General features: G+C 49.5%; 1 protein-coding gene across 1 annotated transcript; it reads right to left on the bottom strand.

Moving 5' to 3' along the window:
* Nucleotides 1–1,085: 1,085 nt before the first annotated feature.
* On the bottom strand, nucleotides 1,086–2,036 carry Foxe3 (forkhead box E3). Its single transcript, XM_027937482.2, has one exon. The coding sequence runs from the start codon at nucleotides 2,034–2,036 to the stop codon at nucleotides 1,086–1,088; it is 951 nt and encodes a 316-aa protein (XP_027793283.1).
* Between the last annotated feature and the right edge of the window lie 15,704 nt (nucleotides 2,037–17,740).

The following is a 17,740-nucleotide window of genomic DNA, read 5'->3' as shown; positions in this document are numbered from 1 at the left end:
AGTGATGTATCCACAGTGCCTAGCACAGTGCTTAACACATTATTAAAGATTCACTTGGAGGAGTGAATGAAGGTCAATGCTCCCTTATCTATGGGCGGATGCCAAAGAGCAGGCCACCCTGTTGCCCAAATGCACTCATATAAGCATGCAAACACCCATGCAACCCCATCTCACCTCTACTAGGCTGAGACGTAGATGATGAAGACTAGGCAGATGTGCACAGCTAGGGCACCTCCTTTCTGCACTTCATGAACCTCTGATGATTCACAAGAGGGTTCACCCCCTGTGGCATCCCAAGGTGTGAAACTCACCCACTGTCCTCCCCAAACATTCCAGCCAGCACACCAAGTCACCACCAACACACCAAGCCCAGTGAAAGGGTTCTTCTTACTTTTTAATTAAACCAGCTTTAATTAAAAAATAATAACCTGATAAATCCTATGCTTTCCAGTGGGTAGGACAGACATAAAGGCCCACTAATTCCCCTTTCAGTCAGGAGCCCCTGGTGCTGCTTGACTCAGAAATTTCCAAGAACTGTCCTCAGGGCTTGGAATAGGCCGTCAGGTATGTCTGTCTGGAAAGGGGAGTTGAGAAACAGAGGACAAATAGGTAATTGGTGGTGAGTAAGGGACAAGTAACGAACCCAGCAGTCTGACCTCTAATGTACTGACAAAACATGAAAGGAGGATGACCAGGTAGAGTCAGTTGAGGCAGCTTGAGACCAAAGGTTCCTGTGGCTTGGAACTCACCAAGACACCTGGGGCACCTCGCTGGTGGGAGTCCAGCTCCCTGGGACCCACAGCGCTGTGGGGATGCAAAGATGGGAGTTCATAAGTGGAGGGAAAAGATATGAAGGGCTCACAAGTTGGAGGGGACATTCAGTCCAGTGTCGAGATGGAGGGAGTCTCCCCGGGGGTGGAGGACAGCGAAGGATTCTGCAGATGTGTTCAATTCAGAAGGCAAAGATGGGGCCTTAGAGGTGCGCCCCAAGCGGGAGGGTGGTGGGGACCGCGACGCGGCCGCCCACAAGGCACACTCTAGTCCGGAGGGAGGGTGACTACAGGAGCTCTTGCTCTGGGAGAGGCTCACAGGTAGCGCTCCAGCCCCGGCGGCGCGAAGCCCGGCTGCCTCAGGTAGGCCTCCCCGGGGCTCAGCGGGCCGAGGGCACCGGCCGGTCCGGCCAAGGCCAGAAGGGGCTCAGCGGGCAGCGGGCCAGGACCGGGGCGCGTCGCGGGCAGCCCCAGGCGGTCGGGAGCTTGCGAGTAGAGCGGCGGCGAGGCAGCGGCCGCGCAGGGCGCGAAGGCGGCGGCGTCCGGCGCGGCGCAGCAGGGCGGCTCGGGGGCGCCCAGCCCCGCCAGCTCGGGCTGCAGGCTCACCAGGCTGTCGACGCTGAAGAGGCGCGCGGGCGGTGCGGGCCCAGGCGCGGCGGGTGGCGGGGCGAGCAGCCCGGGGCCCGCGGGCGCGTAGGGCGCGTAGGGGAAGGGCAGCGGGGGCCCCGGCGGCGCAGCCGCATGCGCGGGCAGCTCGGCGCGCTTGAAGCGCTTGCGGCGCCGCAGGAAGCTGCCGTTGTCGAACATGTCGGCGGCTGCGGGATCGAGCGTCCAGTAGTTGCCTTTGCCCGGGTTGCCCGGCTCTCGGGGCACCTTGACGAAGCAGTCGTTGAGCGTGAGGTTGTGGCGGATGCTGTTCTGCCACTTGCGCGGACTGTCGCGGTAGAAGGCGAAGCGCTCGGTGATGAAGCGGTAGATGGCGGCCAGTGTGAGGCGGCGGCCCGGGGCGTGCGCCAGCGCCATGGCGATGAGCGCGATGTACGAGTAGGGCGGCTTCCCGCGCTGCAGGGGCCGCCGCCGCCGCCGCCCCGGGCCCGGCGCGGGCGTGGGATCCGCTTCCCCGCCGCCCGCCGCCGCTTCCTCGGGCTCCCGCCCGGGCTCGGCTCCGGCCAGCGGCGACGGCGGCGGCCCCGACGGCGCGACGGAGGGTAGGGCTGGGAAGCCCGAGAAAGCGGCAGGCGAATCCATGTTGCTGCGCCCGGTCATCAGGATGTGGCAGACCCTGCCCGCGTTGGGGAGAGCAGGGGCCGCAGACCTGCCTTATATGGACAGAGCCCCCTCCCCACCAGGGGAGAGGGCTCGGACCTTCCCTGTTGGCCTGAGCCTCCCCTCTAATTTGCTTTCCCAGCCCCCTTACTGTGCTCCCAGCCCCCTTACTGTGCTCACAGCCCCCTCAATTTCGCCCCTCCTTCAGTCTCATCCCTTGGGGTCAGTTTTTCCCAGACCCTGCCTCATCCCTTCCCTGTCTCCATTGGGTCAGCATCGAGGCCCTAGCCCCAACCCATGGTATTTGATCAGCCCCTTCCCTTACCACCCCTCCCTCTACCCCCTCCCCTTTGGGTCAATCCCAATCACAAATCCACCCATTCAGCGCACTCTCCTGGCCCTCTCCCCATTTTGCTCCTCCCTCCCCACAGTCAGATCCCCTCCATGCTCAGGTCCTTCCATCCCTAGCTGAATCTGGGATAAAAGAAGTCTTGCCAGCCCACAGTGCCCTGTGTGGCTGCTCAGGGAGGCCTCAGGCCATGGTTGGACAGTAGGGAACCAGGGCAAAGGTCACAGAAAAGGGCTCTGGGAAGAATATCTTAAGACCCCAGATCAGGGTCACCATCTCCTCTCTCTGCTCCCTCCCCCACATACTCCCTATTCTGTCCTTGCTGCAGGCCTTGTGAGCCTTCTTTGAAAAAATAGTAAAAAATGATCCAACTGTTTTAAATCAAGAGCTCCTCAAACCCCACAGTTGGTGCGGGGGCTAGGGTTGTGGCTCAGAGGTAGAACTAGCATGCCTAGCATGCTTGAGGCACTGGGTTCAATTCTCAGCACCACATAAAGTAAAATAAAGACATTGTGTCCACCTATAACTAAAAAATTAAAAAATTTTTTAAAAATCACACAGTTGGAGATGCCCTTTGGACTACAGATCTCCACACCTCTCCTGTTCAAGGAAACTGTTCCCCTTCTCTTCCCCACCCCACCCCACCCCCAGCACCTACACAGAAAGCCACAAACAGCTCTGCAAAGCTTCCAGAGCTCCAAAAAACAGTTACCAGTTGGGAGACAGACCCCCACCAAGAGCTTCTATTAGATTGAAGATCTGAGAGGCTTTCTGATCCTGAGACATCACACTCTTGACTCATTGTGGGATAGGGAGTTTAGGCAGTTTTGTTAAAAATTCAGTCTGGGCAATACCACCCACCACTATCATTTAGAGAGAACCAAAGAGTGAAGGAGCCCTGTCCTAAATCACTTTGTCGACAGACAAGATCAAGGAACTTGGAGGGCTGAGTGTACAATGAGGCGCCTATAGCGCTAAGTTTAAGGAGCACTCACTCTCAAGGTCTTGCAAATGCAGGATCAGCTCTTGAAAGCCAGGGCCTACTGCCATCTGGGGACTCATTTGCCCCACCCTAATTCAGTTCCCATGTAGTGTGCCTTACCTTTCTACAGATGACCATAGCTAGCTTCAGGTTGCCTGTGGCTCAAAGTGTCAAAATCCAAACAAGGCTGGAGCTCAAAGGGCCTCTCATTTCAGTAGCAGTAAAAACCCAGATACCATTACTGAGCATTTTGTATTTAGTAAACACTTTAAATACATTATTATTTCATTTACATTTGAGCATACCTGTGAGGTGTTATTATTTTGTTATTATGTGAATGAGAAAACTGAGAGGTTAACCTCACATAATAACTAGTAATGGCAGAAGTCAGAGCACTGGTGCCACCACTCTCCTAGCACCATCCTTTAAAGCAGAAACTTTAGAAATAAATTTAGTAATTTATTTAGTAATTCCTTCAGCTCCCCACCCCCACTGCAGCTGCAAGTTGGTTCACTGACCTGGTCAGCATATCTAGGTGCCCATTAGACATCACTACATGGATGTCTCAAGGCATCTGAATCCCGGTTTCCTAAATGAAATGCTTCTCTCAGTAAATTAGAACACCCTCCAATCCCAGCCTACTCTTCTGCCAGCATCATTCCAGATCTCAACACATGGACACCTCCTTTGCCTCCTGCCTCGGTCTCTATATCCAGGCCACTGCCAAGTCCTATCTGTGCCACATGGATCCCAAGACTATCCCTCCTTCAGTTCTCATAGGCTCAGGCCAGCCTGCATCATTCACTGAGTACTTCTGAGCCAGGTCCTTTAGACCTTGAGAGCTTGTTTGGAGGTTCTAGCAGGGAAATAGCTATTCCTACACCCTTGTTGGAAGACCTGTCCTCTATCAGTGGTCTTCCCTTATCAGAAGGTCATCCTCTTTGACCAATCATGCAGCTTTGGGAGGGATGCATGTGGAGTGAAGAGGGAGGAAGGAGACACCCACCTAGCCAGCCAGATCAACTGAATCAACCCTAGTGATCAATTGGGGTGCTAGAGGTCACAGATAGATCGCCTTTACATTCTGGGCCAGGCTGTTTGGGAATGCTCAGGGCAAGACAGAGATGATGTGACTTATAACCTAGTGGAGACATGGACAATTACCAGCTGGGAGAGGGGTGGGCTGGGAACTGGAGAAGCAGAGAGGAAGGAGATGACATTTACTCCACTCACCACAATGGTGCTCCAACAGGTCCTTCTCCAGTACCCTCCCCACACTGCATTCTGCTGCCTGAGCACAGGCCTTATCAAACTCAGGGAAACTCCGTCATACCAAACAGATCCCCAGAGAAGAGGCAAAATAAGCAACTGCAGCAGCAGGGAGTCTAGCTCCAAGGGCAGAGTGACTTAGAGCCAGTTTTCATTTGAGCCTCAGTTTCCTTACTTGCCAAATAAAAGTGATAATGTCTCTTCTCAGTTTTGTTATGAGACTGTGTTAAAAAATGCCTGGCCCATATGGAAAGAAATTCTTATTCTACTACACAACTGGCATTTCCAGTAAGCAGGAGCACAGGAAGAAAAGCAGGGCATCTTTTCAGTCAGGTGCAGCATATCCCTGCAGCTAGACTCGGTGAAGAGAGCCAGGGCCGATGCTTCCTTTCCTACTCTCCCTAAGGATGAATCCCCTGTCTCATACCTTCAGAAAGTGAAGGGTCATGGGGGAAAGTGAATTTTATTACCTCCCATAGCCAACTGTAATTTTCTTATACTTTCAATTTTCCACCCATGACAGGCTGAGACATAGTATATGTTCAATAAATGATATTGAATGTGCCATTGACTAAACTAATCCTGAGGAGGGTGGGGGCAGGGAGCAGGGCCAAAGGGATGAGAACCCAGACTCTTCCAGTTCTTTGTGACTGTCTGGCCCCCTCCATTGGGCCTGCTTCCCAGAGCCAAGCAGTCCAGTGTCAGGGGGCGGCCCAAGGGCTAATCCGCGTTTTCAGCGTGGCTGGGCCCTCTTTTCACAGGCCCTGGGCCGGACGTGATGCGGCTGAGCATCCGGGCATAAGATGGCCAGTGAAGGCGGCCCCTTTCTCATGGGCCTGGATTCCAGGCGGCCCAACGTCTGAGTGGAGCCCCTGGGGCGGGAGGAACACAGTGGCTGGGCTGGGCCGTCCTTTGTCTGACCACACTGGGTGGATATTCGGGCTGGCAGGAGGGATTAATGGCCAGGGATTGGCCCTGGGGCCGGCCTTCCCACTGCCCTTTGGAGGCCAAAGGCCCAGGTCAGGGCACATAGTGTTGATGGCTCTCTAGATAGGAGTGGAAATTCCCACCCTTGTCCAAAGCTGTTTGCACTATCCCCCAAGACCCTCCATCCCCAGCCCCAGCTCTGCAGAGTCACCACTAGCCCAGACTTTGAGGCAAGGAGCAGAGGGTGGGGCCAGAGCTTCCAAGTAGTCTGCCTAGGAGAAAGGTGCTCTGCCTATGGAGAGAAGGAATGTGTTAACCCAGTGAGAGTCCAAGGGGCTGGCCTGAGCTGTTACCAGAACCTTTAAGGCTTTCTGGAATATTCCCATCCCACAGTTACTAGTTTGAGACCATCCCAGAGTTACTTATTTCTAAAACCCTCCATCACGGTGTCTAGGGATCCAGAAGTCCAGAGGTGAGAAAAGGGGCTTGGAACTGCAGGAATTCCTAGACTACCCCAATACCTTCTTTGGCTACCCAAGAGCCCTGAGGGCTCTTGCAGGGCTTTCTCTCTCTGCCTCCCTAAACTAGAGCTGCCCAGGATACTGCTCATTCCTCAGGATCCTGAGGCAGGCAGTCCAAGCTGACTGGGGGTGGGGGGCATCTGGGAACCCACTGTGGCAAGGCCCCTTCTGCTCCTGAAATAAGGATGAAAGGAGCAGCCCAGCCTTGCCCACAGGGCCCAGCTCCAACGGGGCCTGAGCCAATCTCAGAAAGAAAGCATATGCAGGGCAGAATCTGGGGGAGCATCAGGAAGTAATCCAGGAAGAGGGTACTTTGACTTCTTCACTCCTCAAGCTCTTTCATTCCCCCAGTCCTGAGGATGTGTGTGGGGGGGTCGTTTGAGCACTGGATCCTAGGCAAGAGTCAAATTGTTCTCTGCCTTTATGTGCTCAAGAGGAGGCAGACAGGCAGACTCTCCCCCTCCAGTGGGTCAGTGCAGGATGTAGGGACATGAAAGAGCCTGACCAAATCAAGAAGAAGGTGTAAAGCTCCAGAGGACCAGGAGGGGAAGAGCCCAGGCTAGATTTGGGTCTCATTCTCTGTCACTGCACTTATTTACCTTGTGTCATCATCGTCCTTTCATGTGTCTGTCTCCCTAACTAGACGCTGCATGCACTGAGGGCACACATCTCATACATCTTTGGATCCCTGGCACTTAGTGAAATTTCTGGCAAAAGTTGATGAGAATAGCTGGGCGCAGTGACACACACCTGTAATCCCAGCAGCTCTGGGGGCTGAGGCAGGAGAATGGTGAGTTCAAAGCCAGCCTCAGCAACTTGGCGAGGCCCTAAGTAACTCAGTGAGACCCTATCTCTAAATAAAATATGAAAAAGAGCTGGGGATGTGGCTCAGTGGTTAAGTGCCCCTGGGTACAATACCCAGTACCAAAATAAAGTTGATGACAGTAGATGTATTGAATAGTTGGAAGGATGGCTGGATACCAGCTTGAGAAAACTGGGTGCAAAGTTCTGAAAGCAAGAACATGTGGGAAATGCAAGATCTCAGTGTGAGTTACCTGAGCTAATAAATATGTATAAAGTGCTTAGAGTACTGCATGCACATTCTGGTGCTGGGTAACTACTGGTTGTCATTGTTCCTGTTATTTGGCCAGGCTGGTGAGGTCCCTCTTCCATGTTCTCAGTCCTGTAGAGGGTTACAGGACTGAGAAGGGAGGCAAATGGTGTTAGACTGTAGCTGACTTAATTTGCCAGGCTAAGGGACTGGCAATAGGGACCTTCAAAAGTTTCCAGCTGGTGAGAGACCCAAGTAGATCACCCATTCAGATTCCTCAGCCCCCCAGAGGATGGGATAGAGAGGGAAGAGGTAAGGGGCTAAGAGGCCAGGTAAGAGGTGCCCACTAAGGCTATGGCTCTCAGGAAGCAGTAGACACACCATCCCAGTCACTCCAGACAGAATAGAGAACTTACAGGTGTCCATCTCTCATGGTGGCCTAAGTGTGGTCACATAGTCCAGAAACCAGTCATCATCCTCTCCCCTTTCTCTCCCTGTCCATTCACCTCTAGTCACTGAGACCTGTCACTTCTCAGAAATTTCTCTCAAATCCATTTTCTTGTCCTTTGCTCTCAGTCCTTGTTCAGCCTAGTACCTGTTCTTCCGCTGCTGGTGACAGTGACCTCTGGCTGCTCTCCCTGCCTCCTCATCAAATTCCTTCTCTTTCTAGAGCCAGATCTCATCTATGACTGTTGCTTAAACACCTGCAGGGGTTCCTCACCTCTCTCAGGAGTCATACCAACTCCGTAGCTAGATGATTGATGCTGCAGGACTTCCCTGTGTTCCCCAGCTGCCTGCCACATTCCCTCCCACCCCCATCTCTGTGACACACATTCTACAAAGAGCTAAAAGGACCTACTTTCAGCCCAAGTTCCAGGTTCCTCCCACTCTGAGCCTTTGCTAATCAAAATCAGGACAATGCAATTTGCCAGCTTAGATACAAATTCACTCATCTATTTCCCCCCAAAGCATCCCCTCATCTCCTAAGACCTCTATTGCAACAAGTTTCATGTTTCCCTCTGAAAAGCTCCACCTCCAAATTGTCAAACAAAAAACAGACAAATAAGCACACAAAACCCTGAGGGCTTTCCCATCCAAAGGCAAAGAGGAACAAATTGTCTCTTCCACTGCTCCCCTGACTGGAGGCCTTTCCTCCCTGACCTGCTTGGTACATTCTAACTTGTCCCCTGCAAGCTGCTCTCAGAAGATAACCATTTTTTCTCCTAGGCAACATTTCCCAATTTCTCCTCTCTTTCTCCTTCCTCAGACAAAAGGCCTGTAACACCTCTCTCCTGACTGTACCCAGAGGGACTTCAGCACACACTCATGCCTGCCTTTCCCAAGAAGAAGGGGGGCAGCTATGGAGTCAGGGTGAGCCTAGTCATCCTGGAACCCTGTGACAGGCTGTGAGCATTGTGTGTGTGTGTGCCCAACTGACCACCTCACTGAATGACCACCTCACTGAATGAATGAATGAATGAACAAGTGAACACACATCTGCAAAAAAAGCAAAAAGTCCCTGAGCCTGATTTCCAGTTAGGAATCAGCCTCCTGCCCTCACCTCTCTGCACCATGGCTCAGGGCTGAGACCCCCCATGTGGTCTTTGCCTTAGCAGGGTTCAGGCTCAGCTCAGGCTCAGACAATGTTGGCTCAGCCCCAGGGATGTAATTCCAGCCACTCCTAAACCACACATGAGGCATCTGAAGTATGTATGCTCCATAACATTTTGGGTTTGGGGTCTTCAGCGTTCTGACATCTGCCTCGACTGGGCACTCTGGGATGGCTCTGGGCCTCAGGCCTCCCTGGTTCTCCTTTCTGGGGAAGCTGAAGGGGAGTGGTGCTTCCTGGTTGAGCCCCAGGAGCCCCAGCTGCAGGAGTGACTTTAACCGCCTCCCCCACTTCTTTGCTGTAGGCCCTGTGCAAGTTGCACACCCCCACGTCCCACGTTAGACACAAAAGCTCCTAGAGCCTGAGGACTCCGCAATGATCTAGGCCAGTGATTCCCAACCACTGGGCCCCTCACTAAAGGCATCTGGAAGCCACGTGGCACCCAGTGCTGTCTGCAAACTGAATGCATAGTGTGTCTCACACACACAAGCACAAATGCTCCTCAAATGGATATAGATGCTGTTGTGATGGATAAATACAACCACATTTAAAAGCTTTGCAGTTGTTTTTATTTTCGTCATGATTTTTAATCCATCCATGGATATTAAAAGCACAACTACTATCATATGGGTAGCCAGGAGGTGTTTTTTTAAATCCCCATTCTTAATCTACTGCTAGAGTGCAATGTGTCTCTTTTATAGTTTTAATTATTGAGGTCCAGAAAAGGGAGAGGCTTGCCTGAAGTCCCAAAGCAAGTCAGTGCAAAGCCCAAAATTGAGCCTCGGCTTCTGACCCCTGGCTCCTTCTTCTCTGCATATATTCAACAGTCTTCGTGCAGCCCTGCATTGGTGGCAGACTATGCAGGGCCCCAACGGTCCTTCCTACCTTATGCTTAGGAGCTGACATTTGGGGGAGGGTGGATGATTATGAAGGGAGAGAGACTTTGAACAAAGACTTTGTTCTAAATGCTAAAAGAAGTCATTGAAGGACTTGAATAGGAAAGTGCTGTATACAATAACCCCTGCATTTGTGGTGTGGAAGATGCACAGGAAGTGTTTATCACTTTGGATGTTTTTAATGTCAAGTAATAGAAAACTCAAACCAGTTCCAGTGGGAGGGAAATATGTATTCTCCCTGACAAGAAGGTCAGAGGCAGGGCTCTGGTTTCACTTTTCCCCGATGCCCTGGGCTTGACTAGCCCTCATGAGTTGGCTTCATCTTCAGGCTGCTGCAAGGTAATGCCAACAACCAGATCTACGGCACATGATTCCAGTTGTCCAGTAGAAGGGAGGGTGTCTCTTTCTGTGCGTATCCCTTAGGAGAGGAAAACTCCCAACCCCCATCTCCAGATTTCTACGTATCTCTCATTGGCCAGAAATGGATAACTTCCCTACTGCTAGACAATCACTGACAAGCAGGAAGGACTGGTTTTCCCAGGACCTACCTACTCCTGTAACTGGGGATGGGTCACATGCCCATGAAGCAGGTTGCTATGTGGAAAAGGATAGACAATGGGGAGGGGGTGGGCAGGTACCATTAGGAAGGAGAAAGAGGAGCCCTCCACATTTGTCTGCTGCCAAGGGAGAAGAGAGGAGGCTGGAAAGCCACACTGGAGTCACCCCAACAGGGCAACCTCTATGGCCGACTCTGCCTTTCCACCTTTCATGAGCTGCTCACATATCCTGCTCCCCCACTTGAGCGGAGGGCCTGGGACACCTCCCCTTATAGATCTAGGACAGATCCCTAAAGAGGAAAAAAAGTGGATAGAAAAGATGATACTTTTTCACATCTGAGACACATCCACACAGGAACCAGGTAATAATACTGTGAAAGACCATCTGTCTGAGCAATCTGGAGCAGTCAGCTTGACTATCGTGAACCTCAGTTTCTCCTTTAGAGAAATGGCAAAGGTCATTTCCTAATTCTCCGATAAGGTTTATCTCTCACAAAATATTAAGTCTCTATCCTCTTTGAAGGACTTCAGGGTGGAATATGAACAAGGAGGGAATAAGAGGAGAGAGACTTGGGTCCGTAGACAGACAAGAAATGAGTCAAGCACAATGGTGCACACCTGTAATCCCAGCAACTCCAGAGGCTGAGGCAGAAAGAGCAAAAGTTCAAGGCCAGCCTGGGTAACTTAAGAAGACCCTGTCTCAAAATAAAAATAGGGCTGGGGATATAACTCAATGGGGATGTAACTCAGTGACCCTCGGTTCAATACTCCATACTAAAAAGAAAAAGATGAGAACTAGTATGCTCCAGCCAGTTCTAACTAGCTGGTTAGAGTGTGTATCCCATCCCAGCTCTGCTCTTGGTGACCTCATGTTAGCATTTTTAAATAAGCCACATGGGAGCATTTACGCCACAGAAATTGGCAAACACTACAAATCTGGGTGCCCCCCCACCAGCTAATATCCAGCTGTTAAACATTCACCAGCCTACCAGTTGGCAAGACTCCAACAGTTAGAAAACTCAAGATCAGATGAGACTGAGGCTTTCCCATCCGGTTCAGTAGGAGGCTCTAGGAAGGGAAGGGCAGGCCTGTGGGTGGGGGTGGGAGGGTCGATGGGGAGAAGGAGAGTAGACACTTCCTTGCCTTACTTGTCTTCTCTCTGGAACCCTTAGGCTCATACTCATGGAGCTCCAGTTCTGTGCCCAGCACTAGGCTAAAGCCTTACGTAATATCTCAAATCCTTTCAGTGGCTCTTTGAGGCAAGCCTGACCCTCTGTTTCATCTGTGACTTGATTCCATAATTACCCCTTCTGAGAATTCATCCCGGGGCATATGCTTAATGGTGCATGTTCAAGGATGGTCATCACTATTATTTATTGTAGAGGAAAAATTGAACCTAATATCATGCAATCAGGTTGGATCTGTTCTTTGGAACATTAGGCAAACATCAAAAGAACTATTTTTGAGAAATTTTTAATGACATGAGGAAATGCTCAAGTTAAGATGGTAAATATAAAAAAGCAGGCTATAAAAGTTATACAGCATGGTTTCAATGTTTGAAAAAAAAACAGGAAGAAAATGTGCCAAAATATCAACAGTTTTATCTTCAGGTGACTCCACTTTTTATTTTTTTTAAAGAAATTAAAATCAAGAACACTATTCACCCAGTTGTGTCCTTTTGATATACGCATTTCATTGTATATGTGTTAATACTCAACAAAAAGTTTTTAAAAATTATAGATATTTAATATGCCAGATACCAATAATAATTGCTACCTCTGGGAGAGAGATCTGTAGTTATGTAAGTTATATGTCCTGGCCACAATGTTACAATCCAGTCATCCCAGCTACTTGGGAGGCTGAGATAGGAGGATCACTTCAGACCATGAGTTTGAGACCATCCTGAGCAACATAGAAAGACCCTATCTCAAAAACAAACAAAAAAAGCCACCAACAACAAGAAACAGGAGTTTCTTGTGCTACAGTATTTGCATATTCTGAATTTGGAATCATGTTGAGTGTATAACCTATTCAAAAATCACTTGACTGAATTTTCAAAAAGCATGCCTGAATTCATCAACTAGAAAAAATGTTGATTTCAAAAACTATCCTGAATTTACAAATGAGAGAATGGAGTTTCACAGAGTTAGAACTGCCCAGTTAACCAGTTTCAAATTCCAGAGCACATCCAGGGGTAGCAATCCCTGTTTGGGGCTTTGAGTTTGAAATCACTGCTTCTCCACAGACTCACCATTTGATAGATGCAGAAAGTGAAAACACCCAAGTTTAGAGCACAGTTTCCTCTGCCCCAACTCATAGCCCTGGCTCCAGGCTCCCTGCCCTTGAACCTCTTCTTTCACCACACTGCCAGTCCAATAACCAGGCCAATAGACATCATCCCTACCATAGGTCCCTTAAGGCAAAGATCCCTTAAGCTTCCCCCCCACAAGAGGCCCAGAGAGACCAGTCATTCACCCCAGGACCCCCAGCAGAGCATGCATCTCCTAAGACTAGAACCCCAGAAATGGTGCAGAAGCTTGGGTGGCAGGAGGGAGGGCTCTGCGGAGGCAGGAAGCAGCATCTGGAACAGTTGTGCCCTAAGAGCAGGCGTGCAGTCATTAACAGGGCTTTGGCACGTTTGGAGGCAATAACTGCATGTTGTCTCCAGGGTGCATTGTGAGTTGCCTTTGCTCAGAATGTAATGAGTATGTTTCTTACAAGGGAGGGGTATGTTCACGCTCCTCCCGGGCCTGCCTGCCTGGGCTGCTCTTCGTCTGGTTGTCATTAGGCTCACATGCCTTCCTATTTTTAGACGTGTCCCACAGCCCTAGGATGAGACACTGGGTGCGACTGTGAGCATGGCTTCCCTGATGGGGCTGAGGACCAACAGAGCAGCCTGATTGGGAAAGAATCGCTCACTCCAGGGATTCACTGTGGACAAGACTCACTTCTTTCATCTACACTTGAAGACTCCACCCAGGGATTTTCAGAAGCTCCATAGATGAAGAATACACATAAATTCGGGAAGAGTAGAGAATTTGTGATCATATCTCTTGTGTCCCTTCTGCTCCTGCTCCAGGCTTCAGTCTTCTCTCATCTCCTTTGGCCTTTTACAAAAGTCAGTTCTTGGACTGGGCTTGTGGCTCAGTGGTACAGTGCTTGCCTAGCATGTGTGAGGCACTGGGTTCGATTCTCAGCACCACATATAAATAAATTAATAAACAAAATAAAGGTCCATTGTCAATTTAAAAAACATTTTTTTTTTTTAAAAAAAGTCAGTTATTCTACATTTCCTCTTCTTTCTGTCCCCATCTGAAAAGCTCAGCCCATACCTCCTGGGAGTCTGCCAGACAGGGGTAAGTCTCCTTCTCTGACTTCCCCACAGCACCTGCACCTCCGTTTATCATAGCCAGTCAGAGGAGGTATTGAATGCTCATTTCACTCCCTCTGCCACCTGTGTGTGTTTTGTGGATTATTCCTCAAGCAAGATTCCCGGTATCCAGCAAAGGGCCAGGTACAGAACAGATGAGCAGTGAATGCTAACAGACTGATTCGTCCAATGAACAAATGGATGAATATAGTAATAGAGCATTGGAGATGAAAAGGGATTGGATATGGTCTCATCATTTCATAGGTAAGGAAACCGAGGCTCAGGGAGGGAAAGCAGAAGGTATTATCAGCAGTCACTGGTTGCAAGTGACTGACACCAAATCAGACTACTTAAGAAAAATAAGGTAGGAGGGTGTATTGGGCAGAAACCATTGTAAAGATGAACTTGGACTTAGGCCTCTCTGGAACCAAACATTCATGAGTCCTCTTTATGTTCACTTCACTCTCACAGACCACTTTCTCCACAGTGGGGCCCTGGCTGTTGGTTACCCTGTATGCCTATCATTACAGTCCTGCAAATGGGGATAAAAGTAAAAGAGCTATGGTTGGGAAAAGCCCCTGAGAAGTCTGAGTGGTCCAGTTTGGGGCCCATGCCCTCTGATAGAGTATTGAAGAGGATGGCAGCTCTCAGCCAGAGGAGGAACAATTTGTGGAAACACAAGGGGGACATTGCAGCCACAGCCCTTGGGGAAGCCACCCTGATTTACATCTACTGGAGTCCCTAGCATTTCTTGAGCAATTCCATACAAGGAGAATCACAAGTTCAAGGCCAGCCTGGGCAAATTAGCAAGACCTTGTCCCAAAACAAAATATAAATAAAAAGGGCTGGAGATGGACCTCAGATAGAACACTTACCTAGTACATGCAAGCCCTGGGTTCATACTCATTGTTCTGACCCTGGCCCTTTGCTGGGTTCATACTGACCCAATGCCTCTCCCTCTCCCCACCCCTCTCTTTCTCACACACACATACACACACACACACACACACACAGACATACACACACACACAAAGAATAGATCATGGTCTAATGAACATTAGGGATTTAATAGTTTTGAATGAATGAAGTATAAGAGGAGAGAATGAAAAGAATCACTATGAAGGGGAGAAGCTGGAGAGGCAAACCCAGAGGACAGTTCTAACTTGGATGCCAGTGGTTCTGAATTCAATTATGAGACAGTGAAAAGGAGCCAATTTCTGTTGAGCAGAGTGTGAACCTTCTTGCTGTCATTGTGACTTAGTGGTTGAAATTCCTTGTCATGGGAGATGTGCAAGCCAGGACTGGATGGCTCAGGAAAACCTATGAGCTTTGTCTTTCCATGTCAAGCCTCAGCCTGTGTCCCCTGACCTCTCCTCCTGTCCTGTATCTCAGATGTTGCAAGCAGTCTCAGAGGTCTTCTTCTGTCCTTCTGGCCTTCAGGGATGTTGGGGCTTCTTGGTGTATTTGGTCTTTCTTAGGCAATATGAATGACAGACTGGGGCCCAGGAACAGATTTGCAAGCTAACATTGACTGCAGAGGGTTTGGAGTAATGTTTGGCTGGGACCAGGGTGGCAGCAGGCACTTTGTGGGCAGAGCCCTGGATTCCAGGGAACAGAGGCCAAGACAGGCCATGAATTCCTTGCCCTCATTTTTTGCCTCTAAATTCTTCCCAGAAACCAGCCGTGTTCATCTTCAAACTCCAGGGTTTTTATGAGGTAATTATGGTGACTTCTATAAATCTCCCATGTGTTGTTTTCAAAGGGGCAATTAAGGAGAGGAACGAGTCACCATTTTAATTTCCCATTAAGTGATTAGGGTTTGTTTGGCAAATCCTGACACCCGTGGCTAGAGGCAGGTTTTACTGAGCTGGACTTGGGCAATTCACAGCCTCTGCACGGTTAAGCACCAGTTCTTCCCTTTGGCCCTGGCTTCATGGCCTGAAAGAATTGGAAGGATGGGGCTGGGGACGTGGCTCAAGCGGTAGCGCGCTCGCCTGGCATGTGTGCAGCCTGGGTTCGATTCTCAGCACCACATACAAACAAAGATGTTGTGTCCGCCAAAAACTATAAAATAAATATTAAAATTCTCTCTCTCTCACTCTCTCTTTTAAAAAAAAAAGAATTGGAAGGAATCCTTTCATTGTATAGATGAGGAAACAAAGACACAGAATGGAAACTGAATTTTCAGTCTTACACTGCAGTGAAGCCAAGTTCTGCCTCCCAGGACAGGATTCTGATCATCATACAGTGGCTGCTATCTAAATAGGCAGCTCTCAACACATTTGTTACCACAAAGGCACTTTTACTTCTGGGATGAGCAGTGAAGTCCCCTTCCTTAGCCTTGGGTCATTTTTCCACCCGACTCTTCTTTCTCCTAGACTCACATCAATTAGAGCAGACACCATTGGTTGCCCACACAGCTGTTATTCCTTCAACTTTGCCTGTCTCCTACTACAGAGGCTGTCCTCAGCCTCCCTCATGGTTAGGAGAGGTTATATGAACCAGTTCTGGTAATCAGAGACAAGGGTTAATGCAGTGATAGGGAAGAGGTGGGAGCGAGGCTGATGAGAGGGGTCTAATTGGAACCCTGGGAAATTAGCTTAGAGTAGTAAGTGCCAAAATTCCTATGTACCAAAACCTTCCTCTATGGAAAGCACATGGCGCTGGAGGGGAGAGAGTAGAAGAGGTGTCTTCCGCAGTAGGGTGACCAACTCGTTTTGTGTTCCGAGAACTTTCCAGTTTTGCCACTAAAAAACTCACATCTGGGGACCTCCTCCATCCTGGGCCAACCAGATTGGTTGGTCAGATCCTACCTACAAAGGATCCTCCAGGTGGAGCCCTTCAGGACTCAGGGAGGCCTGGTATCCCAGTCTTGGGGATGTCACCCAGGCCCAGTGTCCATCACAAGAAGGCCCGGGATGCAAAACTACCTCCAATGTGACCAAACTTTGCAGTGTCACAGGTCAGGGAAAAAAGTAACTCCTGGGCAATCACAGGCTTCACATCCAGACCTGGGGAGACGGAAGGCAGTGCCAAGAAGCAGCACCCTCTCTTCAGCCTCAGCCAGTCTTTCTCAGTTCTTTGGCAGTTAGCCTTGTGTTATTATCTACCATTCATTTGTTAGGTTGGAATGCATGGGGTCTGTGTTCCTAGCAACTTTCAGCTGATGGCCAGCCTCGGGGTACTGTCCTTTCCTGAAGAGAAGAGAACCTGGAAAGGTGAAGGAGAGGTACCTGGGGTTAGCAGAGAGGGGGCAGGCATGGGAGCCCTGAGCCACACTTTGAGGAACTCCCATTGGTCCAGTGTGGTAATAAGAAGGACAGAAGAGTGAACTTGGGCTGATGGGTTACTGGGGATGACAAATTGCTGGTTTTATCCCCCTTTCTCTTGACAGTTTTCTAAAATGACTATAGAGGAATAAGGAGGATATAAACTCACAACAATAAAGATTTGGGTTAAGTAGCCCCATAAGATATTATAACAAGTTTTAGAACAGTAGTCAGCCAAGGGAAGCATGACTAAGGCAGAAGGGCAGACCCAGCCTTTGTCTGGAGAGCGAAGAGTGAAAGACACAGCCCAGGAAGGAGGCCAGCAGCCCTGAGAGAACCACCAAGTCTCAGAGCTTCACATGGATTGTCCAGCTACACTGGGCAGCCTCTCTCTTCCCCTGGGGCAGAGCACTAAGAGATCTGGTGTCTGCTCTGCAAATAGAAGATCAGGGGGCTTCTGGAGAAACTTAACATCCTCAGAAGACCTTCCGTGTTCTGCCATTGGGGTGGGATTACAGGGAGGGAGTCTATAGTGACTGACTGCCCAGTCAACCCAGGGCATGCCAGCCAGCAGTGAGCTTTAACATTTCATTCTCAAATGAATGAACAAAATTACTGCACATTTGTGGAAAGCCTCAACACCTAGAGTAAGACAAACACATAAAATGACATCAGGAAGCAGAAATAAAGCAAGGAACAGAAAAGAACTTTAAAAAAAATGTAGACTCTTTTAATATCCTTACAGAGATTCCACAAGGTACCCTGTTCATCAAATAAAAACTGGGTGGTAGGTAAAGAAAAAAGAAACAGGATAGGAGAAAGCTTTTGAGAATTGTAAATGTAACAGAATGTTTTAAAGTTAAGAAAATTTCTCAGACAGTGAAATAAAAAGATAAGGAGGGAG

Source organism: Marmota flaviventris, chromosome 10 (assembly GCF_047511675.1).
Source record: "Marmota flaviventris isolate mMarFla1 chromosome 10, mMarFla1.hap1, whole genome shotgun sequence".
Taxonomy (NCBI): domain Eukaryota; kingdom Metazoa; phylum Chordata; class Mammalia; order Rodentia; family Sciuridae; genus Marmota; species Marmota flaviventris.
The sequence above is the reverse complement of the archived record's forward strand: the minus strand, read 5'-3'. Positions and strand labels throughout refer to the sequence as shown.

Coding starts and splice junctions, on each gene's coding strand:
- Foxe3 (XM_027937482.2), bottom strand. CDS start 2,036: ATGACCGGGCGCAGCAACATGGATTCGCCTGCCGCTTTCTCGGGCTTC.